At 33.6% G+C, this 10,600-nt stretch overlaps 1 protein-coding gene across 1 annotated transcript; it reads left to right on the forward strand.

Annotated features, from left to right (window-relative positions):
* The first annotated feature begins 8,521 nt into the window (after positions 1 to 8,521).
* On the forward strand, positions 8,522 to 9,454 carry LOC101991056 (olfactory receptor 150-like). The gene has a single exon (XM_005347115.1). It carries the CDS (start codon positions 8,522 to 8,524, stop codon positions 9,452 to 9,454), a length of 933 nt encoding a protein of 310 aa, XP_005347172.1.
* The last annotated feature ends 1,146 nt before the right edge of the window (positions 9,455 to 10,600 follow it).

The following is a 10,600-nucleotide window of genomic DNA, read 5'->3' on the forward strand; positions in this document are numbered from 1 at the left end:
TTTCTCTCCTAGGCAGTTTCAATTCTCTTCTAATGTCATGTCATATATACATACATGATTTTATAGATCAACATAAGATCTAGGACCCACATAAGAGAGAGAACACAATATCTGTCTTTCCAAAACAGCCTTCACTTGCTTGATTGGCTTACCTCTGGTGGCACCCAGGTTTTTTCTTTTTATTGATTTTTATTGAGCTCTGAATTTTTCTCTGTTCCCACTTTCTCTTCTATGAGGTTCATTGTGGTCGGTTTCATGTTGAGGTCTTTGATCCATTTGGAGTGGAATCAAACATATTCTTACAACCACGGATAGGTATAGCTTCCAGTTCTCACCAGAAGAGCTTCTCCTTGAAACAGAAAGAGACTGTTAGAGAAAACCGCAGCTTGTCACAATCCAGAGAACAATTCTTCATAGGCAGAGGCATATTGAATGTTTCAACTCAATGTAAAATGGTATACAACACTGGCCAGGACTGTTTAGTTAGGCAAATCTCTTACCTTATATAGAAACCTTACTTTCATATTAGGATTGCACAGATGGAATCACTGGACCTCTTTATTCCTCTTCCCAATGTGCTCCCATTCACAACAAGTTCTTTTCTGCTTTTTCACCATTTCTTGGTTGTTTACTTGGTTTATTAAGAATACATGTCTGAAAGTGGCTTATTGAGGTTGTCTTGGTCCAAGCTCTGACTAATTTTAATACAGTAATGTTTGTTAAAAATGCCTGGTAGCCACCCTGTGAGTAACAAACTCCTCTTCCCCTAAGACTCTGAGTTGGAATTACTGATTAATCAGTATTTAATTCTATGTTATACCTTGGAAGTGATGGAGATATGTGATACCTTTCATACTAGTCAGATCAGTTAAAAGTTATCAATAAACAAAGACCTTATAAAGATACATATACAATTAACATTAAACAATGCACATATAAGTATCTGTTTTAACCCATTAATTATTAATATAATGTATTTCCACTGGATTGCTACCAAATTGCTTAGTTTAGAAGCTTCCACTGATTGACTTCAATGAAAACATAAAATAAAAAGCAGTCACCATTGTCCATTGCCTGTAATTTTATTTAATTCCTCCTCTTTTCTTATACTGCTACTAGAATTTTCCACCTGTACCCTTATGAAAAAAATCATTTTACAAACATATATTTTAAAAAACAGTTTAAATATTTATTTGTTTATACTCCTGCCATCTCTATTCATTGCCAAAGATCCAAAAACCAACATGTTCATCTCCAACCCCTTCTATGAAACTATGTATTAACCTTGAAATAATAATGGAATATAAAGAAACAACTTTTTAATGATAACAAATCATTATTATTTCCCCATACCTTAATTAAAAAGATTAAATAAAACAGTGAAAAACATCCTCATATATTTTAGAGACTATTTTAAGATGGGATGTTGCCATGGAGGCACCTTACATCCATATTATTAGACCTAAGTTTCTAGTTCCAAATGAAATGGTTGATACTATTTCCAAACACAGAAAATTATACTCATGGGAGGCAGAAAGAAACTACCAACCAGATCATCATACAGGAAATCTTATCTGATTTTCCCCTGAGCATCTCTTCCCCAGTAGGAGAAAATCCTTGAAGAGTTTCTTTCTATAAACTATTATGACACCTCCTATGTATCAAAAAATCTCTGTGACAATATCATCATTTCGGTAAATGCCTAAGGAAGATACCAGGTACTCGGAACCCTGGATTTATAATAGGACTGTGAACTACTAAAAATATAAGATTTATGTCCTGATTTCACAAATAAGAATGAGGCAGATTTTATTTTGAATTACACGCAGCAATGATCTGTAGGGGTGTTTCTTTTAAGAAAATTTGGTCTGTCACTGGGATGGAAGTCTTTAAGTAGAAAGGTGAGCAACTAGCATTTCTCAACCTCAGAATGTCAGACAATCACTATAAACTCTACTTTTCAGGCATTATAGAAATTTCCAAATGCTAGCCCAAAATATTACTTATGTCTTTAGAACCAAGATTTCGCCAGGTATTTTTTTAATATTTGAATTGAGTTTTGTTGTTACACAATGTATTTCAGTGGCTATAGCTATTTCATCTAAGGTGATTTACAAAAAAAACCAGCAACTCTTATTTTTATTATAGATCATGTAGATACTATGGGTAAGTTATGTTCAAACAATTCTTCAGGTTTCACAAATATATTCAGTGTGCAAATCCTGTCATAAACTGTAACAATTATGGTAAACAATTTCTCTGTGTTTATTCATGAGGAGCTTATATCACTTTCCTCATTTTTCATTGTTTCTTTAAATAAATCATTTGAAAATGTTAGTGTTTTTAATCTTTAAAACAATATTTAAATTAATATTTCATGAACACAGCTCATTTCTTCTTACCCTTCAAAATTTACAGTTCCCTTGAAAATCCTTCACAGCCCTCTTTCTAGACTAAGCACCATACAGCTCTACTCCTGTAGCCCTGCTCAGTCATTCTATGCATTGTATAAATTGCCTTCCTCTCTTCTTAGATATTGAAACATTTTATTAAACAGGGACTTTATACACATAAAATGCTTTCTGCTGATTGTTATTAAAAATGTATCAGTCCCCATTTACAGCCAAACAATATTGTTTAATCATTATCATCATGGAAGTATTTATTATAATTTTCTGAAAATTTTGTAATAAATTCTATATGATGTGTAATTTATATTAGGTATTTTTTCATGGCAATTGAAATATAAGGTCTTAGAAAATAATTGATCAAAATTACTCAATCTCTGAGCAGTCTTACATATTCTCTAAACGTATATAACTATAGATCAATGTCTTTTTATTTGCATATATGAAGCATAATTATCATTTGTACAAGATAAATTCAACAGCTTTAGCAAAAAATCTGAAGATAACTTAGGGACCATGCAACGTGGAAAAAGAACAAATATGAACAGAGAAAGATGAAGTACAAGTTTTAGATGAGTAACTAAACACAGTTTTTTTTTTTCATCAGTTTTATGTGCTAAACTAAAAACTGGTTTCATAATCTATCAAATAATGATGACAAAACTAAAGTTCTAAATGTATTTTTCCAGATTAGCAATTGTTCTACCCATCACTTCATTCCTTTTAGTTTTGCAAACTTTGAGTGAACATGGAAAACACTATGTTAAGTGAGATAAGCCAGTCACAAAAGAAGAGATTACTAAGTGGTTCTATTTATATTTGGTAACTCTAATGGACAAACCCATAGAAATAATAATGGCCAGAGAACAGAAGCTGAGAGAGAAAAAGTGGGCTTGTTCACTGGGTATAAATCATTGGTAATAACAAATGAATTGAACTATAAAATGCTATACATAATTTGTTACCCATATATAGGACATGATATTAGTACTCAAAGCCTAAAGAAAAAAAAATCTCCTTACATTTTGATATTAGGCTTATAGCATATTCATCTCTAAAATTACTAAAAATAGACTAATATATATGTATGTATTTATACATGAATGGAAAAAGAGGCCATGGATTTGAAAGAGAGCAATGAGGGTTTTACTGGTGGATTTAGAGGAAGGAATGAGAAGGAAGAAATAAAGTAGTATATGATAATATCAATAAATAATGAAATAATTTTAAAATAAATACATCAAGATTTTAAAAATTGCATTAGAAGTCTGTTTTAGTTCATTCTCAAATTCCTGGATTGACATCTCTCAAACCTGTATGTAATATGGATGCAGAACTAAAGAGCTGAGATTGTACAAGCATTTGATGCCTGGATTAATACGAATGAGTTCCAGGCGTTAAATATTGAGCCAGAAGATTTTTTTTAAAGATTTATTTATTATGTATACAACATTCTGCCTCCATGTTTGCGCACACACCAGAAGAGGGCGCCAGATCTCATTACAGATGATTGTGAGCCACCATGTGGTTGCTGGTAATTGAACTCAGGACCTCTGGAAGAACAGCCAGTGCTCTTAACCACTGAGCCATCTCTCCATCCCGAGTCAGAAGATTTTTATTCACACTGCAGGAGCGTGCGTTTGCTGAAGTATGATGTTTTTCCTATGCCCTGGTTCTTCACTTTTAGAATTAGAAAATACTTATTTGTTTTGAATTTTTCAGGATCCTACAGTTAGGAAACTTTGAAATTCTAAAGAAACATTTAAGTGTTAAACATTTTTTAAATACTGGGAGACTTTTAAATTTTATGGTATTTTTGTCTTATGATATTAAATTGAGATTTTGAGAACCAAGAAAAGAAAGATTACGGTTTAGTTGCGGTGTGTTTGGTTACAAGTGGAGTATCTCATTAATTTTTATGATCAATTTAACACAATCTAAAGTCACCTGAAAAGATTTCATGTCATGGACAAATTGACCTGTCACAAGGTATGAGAGATTCTTTGCTAGAGAATTAAATCCAGTCCACCTTGAAGAGCACAACCACTAGGAAGGAGCCCAGAGTTATATAAGAAAGTTGTTTAAACATTAATCAGAAAACAAGCCAATGTACAGCATTCTTCCATAGTTTTTGCTTCAATTCCTGCTTGAGTTGCTGCCCTAATTTCCTCAATAGGGGACTATGGCCTAGAAATATAAGCTGAAAAAAACTCTTTCCTCCCCAAAATTGCTATAGATCATAGAATTTTAGCACAGATAAAAGCAAGCTCGCTTACATGACATTATTAATCGATTGATCTAAAACTCTTGTCTTTCAAAGTTTCCACAACCCAATCATTTTTTTTTTTTCCGAGACAGGGTTTCTCTGTGGTTTTGGTGCCCGTCCCGGAACTAGCTCTTGTAGACCAGGCTGGCCTCGAACTCCCAGAGATCCGCCTGCTTCTGCCTCCCTAGTGCTGGGATTTAAGGCATGCGCCACCACCGCCCAGCTCCCACAACCCAATTTTTAATTGATGAATTTTTCCAATTTTATGGAATATAGTTTTTTTTTTAAGTATGACCTAACAGTTCCCTGAATATCCTCAGTGTCTGTTGTTTTGTCCCCCTTTTCAATTCTGATTTTGTTGATTTTGTCATTCTCTTTCTGCCTTTTAGTTGGTTTGGCTAAGGGGTTGTCAATCTTGCTGATTTTCTCATAGAACCAACTCTTTGTTTCATTGATTCTTTGTGTTGTTTTATTTGTTTTTATTTTATTCATTTTAGTTCTCAGGTTGATTATTTCCTGCCTTCTACTCCTCTTTGTTGTGTTTGCTTCTTTCTCCTGATCTTTCAGGTGTGCTATTAATTCACTAGTATGAGGGCTCTCCAGATTCTTTCTGTAGGCAGTAGCTCTATGTACTTTACTATTAGGACATCTTTCATTGGGTCCCATAAGTCTGGGTATGCTGTGCATTCATTTTCATTGAACTATAGAAAGTTTTTAATTTCATTATTTTTTCCTTGCTCCAGTGGTGATTTAGTAGAGTTTTTTTTCTTTAAATTTCCAAATGTTTGTAGGCTTTCAGCAGTTTCTGATGTTTTTGAAATCCAACTTTAATCCTTGGGGGTAATTTCCAACACTGGAATTTCAGAAGACATGGAATAATGATTCTACATTAAAGTTCATTATCTTTTTTTTACTTTTTATTTTTGAGACTATAATATATATAATATTTATAATTATATAGCCTTATAACTATAATACATTCCTAATTATATATTTTTATACTTCTGGAACCCATGCATTTCATAATTAAATGTTTTGCAATGTAATAATTTTATGATATAAACATATTATTTTATAATTATAAAGTTTTATAATTTTATAATTATATCATTTATATATTTATAATATAATTTATATATTTATATATAAATTTATATATAAATATATATTTATAATTTATATATATTTATATAATTTTATAATACCATCATACCAGTCAATGTGTTCTTCAATGGAGAAAGTAAGTTCTCCCACCCTAGCATTCTTTGGGTGTCCATAGTAGTTCTTTGCATAGTGTCAAAGCCTCATGGTCATTGCTCCCTCCACATTAGCACGTCTATTGTTTGTCTTGTTCAGCTCAGGTTTAGGCAGTCATCCTTATATTGAATAGAGACAAAACTAGAAAACTTGTTAAAACAAAACAGACTTCATATAAAATTATATGCTATCACTTCTGAGTTTGATTTCAAGTTAACAAGACCAGTTAACTTGAATGTTAACTAGAAGTTCTTAAGCTTTTATATAAAAGTACAGCGTGAATCATTTATGACGATGATTTTTCTCTGTAGGAGATAGGCAGGAGAGTCAGAACAAAATAAGTATTGACAATAAGACCTTCCATATATTGTTGTCTATTAAGTAATGTTCCTCCAGACACTTTGGTATGACTTTTTATATCGGTGTTTTTTTAATTCATATAGATGTGTGTCAAGTAATGAAATTGTTTGGGTTGGTCGTAACTCTATACTTTACATTTTGAAGCGTTCTCAAACTTTTTCTGAAATTTCTGTACCATTTTATAAGCTCACCAGGAATATGAGGCTGTGATTCTTCCCATCTTTTTGAGCACTTACAATTTTATCTTAACTCCTTTAATGAATGTGGAATTTTGTCTCTCTGATGATTCTATTAAAATGTCCTTAATGAAACTCAAGTGCGGGTGGCACACGCCTTTAATCCCATCACTTGCAAGGCAGAGGTTGGAAGATCTCTGTGAGTTTGAGGCCAGTCTGTGCTACAAAAGCTAATTCCAAGACAACTAGGGTTGTTACACAGAGAAACCCTGTCTGGAAAAACTAAAAAGAAAAAAAAAGTCCTTAATGATTAGTTGTGATATATATATTTTCAAGAGTTTATTGGGGATTTATCTATCTCCATTAGAAAGATCATAATTCAAATCATCTGATATTGTGTTACTGGATTATTTGTTCTCTCTGACATTCTGATATAAAAGTTCTTTCTGTCTAACAAAGTTCTACCTTGAGATGTGTTTCCCATTGTATGCAATTTTTCATCTATCTACGGTATCCTTAAAGTGACAATTTTTCTATTTTTAATTATATCTAATTATTTTATATTTGTCTTTTTGCTTGTTTATTTATAAATTGCTGTAGCCTCTGATAGTAACATCTTATCCAAGAATCTGACGCCAGTTTTATGGTCATACAATTCTAGAATGGCAATTGTTTAAAATGTTATTTTTAGATAAAATATTTACAAATAGAATCTATTTTTCATTAACTTTTTCATAATAAAAAGTTGCATATTTATTATTAAATATGCTACTTTATCTAATTGCCCATGTATTACAAAACCATTGAACCTACACTGAATTAATATTAAATATGTAACTATAATAATCTTTAGAGGTCTTTTCATTGCATATTGCCAATTTCCTTATATCTCTTGGCACAGCTGTACTTAGCATGATAAATGGCTGCAGTATACTTTCAACTGGAAACACTTGAAACTTCAACGTTTATTCTTCTCCTTTGTTTTGCTCTGATTATTCGCAGACCCTTATATTTAATGGAGAATTTATATGATCAGCGTGTCATTATTGCTAATAGAAATATCTTGTATTTTCTTTAGGATTACACTGAATCTTTAGATTAATTCAGAAAGTATTGCCATTTCACAATGTTCAGTCTTGTGATTCATGAAGATGGGATGTCTCTCCATGTATGTATTGATTTATCCTTTTGACAAGGTTAAAAGTGCAATACCTTATATGTCTTTAGCTTGTTCTAAGTGTTTTGAAATTCGTGCTATTTTCAATGGATTTTTCTGAGGGCTGAATTTTTGTGATGATCTCAGATCTCACTTCCATTATGACCTGTAAAATAAACTGCTATGCTTCTTTCTCACAGATTTCTTAGAATTTTATCTATACAAAATTAATTCATATACACATAAAGGTAGTTTTATTATTTGTTTTCCAATTCAGATGCTTTCTGTTTTTGTGTTCTTGCCTGATTGTTTTAAATTTAACTTCAACTACAATGTTGGTTAAAGAGAGAGAGGGCAGAGGGATAGAGGAAAGAAGGGAGGAAGGGAGGGAGGGATGGAGAGAGGAAGGGAGAAAGAGAGTAAAACTTACACTGTTCATAACCTTATAGAGAAAGCCTTTAGGTCACCATCTTTTTTTTTTTGTGACAAGGGTTGTGTATGTACCTGGTGGTTTTTTCTCTTTGTGTGGATGCTTCTATTAATGTAACATAAAAAAAAGTTTTTCTCTGTAGGGTCATAGAGAGATATGCAAATAAATCAAGAAAAGTTTTTAGCAAACTCCAATGAATGCATCAGATCTCTCCTTGGTTATCCATGGACTGAATACTACCATTTTCATGGAAGAAGGCACAAACAGGGACAGAGGCATCTTATATTTAATTGCAAGTGCCATTTGTTGCTAAGTCCTAATGGTTAACACGTAGAAGTAGTTGTCCAAAAATTGAAGATGCTTGGCAAAATGTAAACTTGAACTTTTTTTCATGCATCATTTTGTGATAATATAATAGATACTTAGCTTATTTTTCCTTCTCTTTCTACATAGAATGCCCAGAAGAAAATGTTACAAGCAAATCTTTCCAGAGTGACTGACTTCATTCTTGCTGGGTTAACAGACAAACCAGAGTTCCAGCTGCCCCTCTTTCTCCTCTTTCTAGGAATCTATGTGGTCACAGTGGTGGGGAATCTGGGCATGATCACCCTCATACAATTCAGTTCTCACTTGCACACCCCCATGTACTTCTTCCTCAGCAGTCTGTCTTTCATTGACTTCTGCCATTCTACTGTTGTTACCCTCAAAATGCTGGTGAACTTTGTAACAGTGAAGAACATCATCTCCTACCCTGAATGCATGACTCAGCTCTACTCCTTCGTTGTATTTGTTATTGCAGAGTGTCACATGTTGGCTGCAATGGCATATGACCGCTATGTTGCCATCTGTAATCCATTGCTTTACAATGTTACAATGTCCTATCAAGTCTGTTCATGGATGATATTTTGGGTGTATAGTATGGGTTTGATCGGTGCCACAACTCACACAGTCTGCATGCTAAGAGTGCATTTCTGTGAAGCCAATGTAATAAACCATTACTTCTGTGATCTTTATCCACTCCTGGAGCTCTCTTGTTCTGATACTTTTATTAATGAAGTAGTTGTCATTTGTTTCAGTGTTTTTAACATCTTTGTTCCAACTCTGACTATCCTGACCTCTTACATCTTCATCATTGCTAGCATTCTTCGTATTAAATCCACACAAGGCAGGTCCAAAGCCTTCAGCACCTGCAGCTCACACATATCAGCTGTCGCTGTCTTCTTTGGTTCCCTTGCATTCATGTACTTACAGCCATCATCAGTCAGCTCCATGGACCAAGGGAAAGTATCCTCTGTCTTTTATACTAGTATTGTTCCCATGATGAACCCTGTGATCTACAGCCTGAGAAATAAGGATGTCAAACTTGCTCTAAAGAAGTTGTATGAAGAGAAATTCTCATGAACATTTTTATCCTTCTCAAAATGTCTTGCATTTTCTCATCTCTTTCAAGGACAACTTCTCAATTCCTGTAAGCCAGTTATTTCCTTTTTTATTTTTTGTCCCATTTCAGATAAAAACATTGTTTCTTTTTTTCTGATTTCTCTGGGAATTAATGCCTTGAAAAAGTTGTGTAAAGAAAATAAGCTTATATGTATATGCTTACACTTTAGGGATCTTCTGCAGTAGAGGTTTTTCAAATTACTCTGTTCAGAAAGTCTTTGGCCTTATCTCTTTCTATATTCCCTCCTTTTTCATAAACTCCTGTCTCCCAACCTATTAAAATGATTTTGTTCCATTATTCTCTTTCTTCATATATATATATATATATATATGTGTGTGTGTGTGTGTGTGTGTGTGTGTGTGTGTGTGTATAAACACCGTGTTTTGTCTCTATGCCTTGAGAAGTTCCTCCTCCTATCATGCCTGCCTCTCCCTGAGAAGCATTGCATAAGAACAGGTGGAGTAACATAAGGACTATAGTCGTTGCTAGACACAATAGGACAGCTGCACGCATGGACTCAGCCAATGTGACATAAGGCAAAATACCTGCACAAGCTCAACAAGACAAACCACAACATGAAGAGTACATGTCGTGCCAAGTCCCATCACTGCCTCGGGAGCTATTGGTTATTGATAGCTGCTGGGAGTGGGAGAGCTAGTTTTCCTTGAGACTGTGGTCCCAGTATGTCTAACATGTTCCAGTGAATGGCCACAAACCTAAAACTATATAGGCAGTACAATTGGAATTCCATACTTTGTTTTGTTTTTCAATGAGGACACCAAGTTGTGTTAGTAAAGAGTGGGGAGGATTATCTGGGAAAAGATAATGGGAGGACAGTGATCAAAACACATTGCTTAAAATTTTCAAATAATTAGTAAAAATATTCAACAAAAGAAACATAGAAACAAGCCTAGACATCCTTAAGTAAGGGTTTATCTGTCCAATCTCTTATTCCGTGAAGAGTCCTGGCAACAGATTTACCCTGCATGAACTTTTGAACCTGTTTATACAGCATCTGAAGCATTATCTGTCTGATTACAGGTGCAAAATATTGCTAAGTTTGTGATCTGCTTAAAACACAGAACATGGGGGTGTCAATGCTATAT

This window comes from Microtus ochrogaster, chromosome 5 (genome assembly GCF_000317375.1).
Source record: "Microtus ochrogaster isolate Prairie Vole_2 chromosome 5, MicOch1.0, whole genome shotgun sequence".
NCBI lineage: Eukaryota > Metazoa > Chordata > Mammalia > Rodentia > Cricetidae > Microtus > Microtus ochrogaster.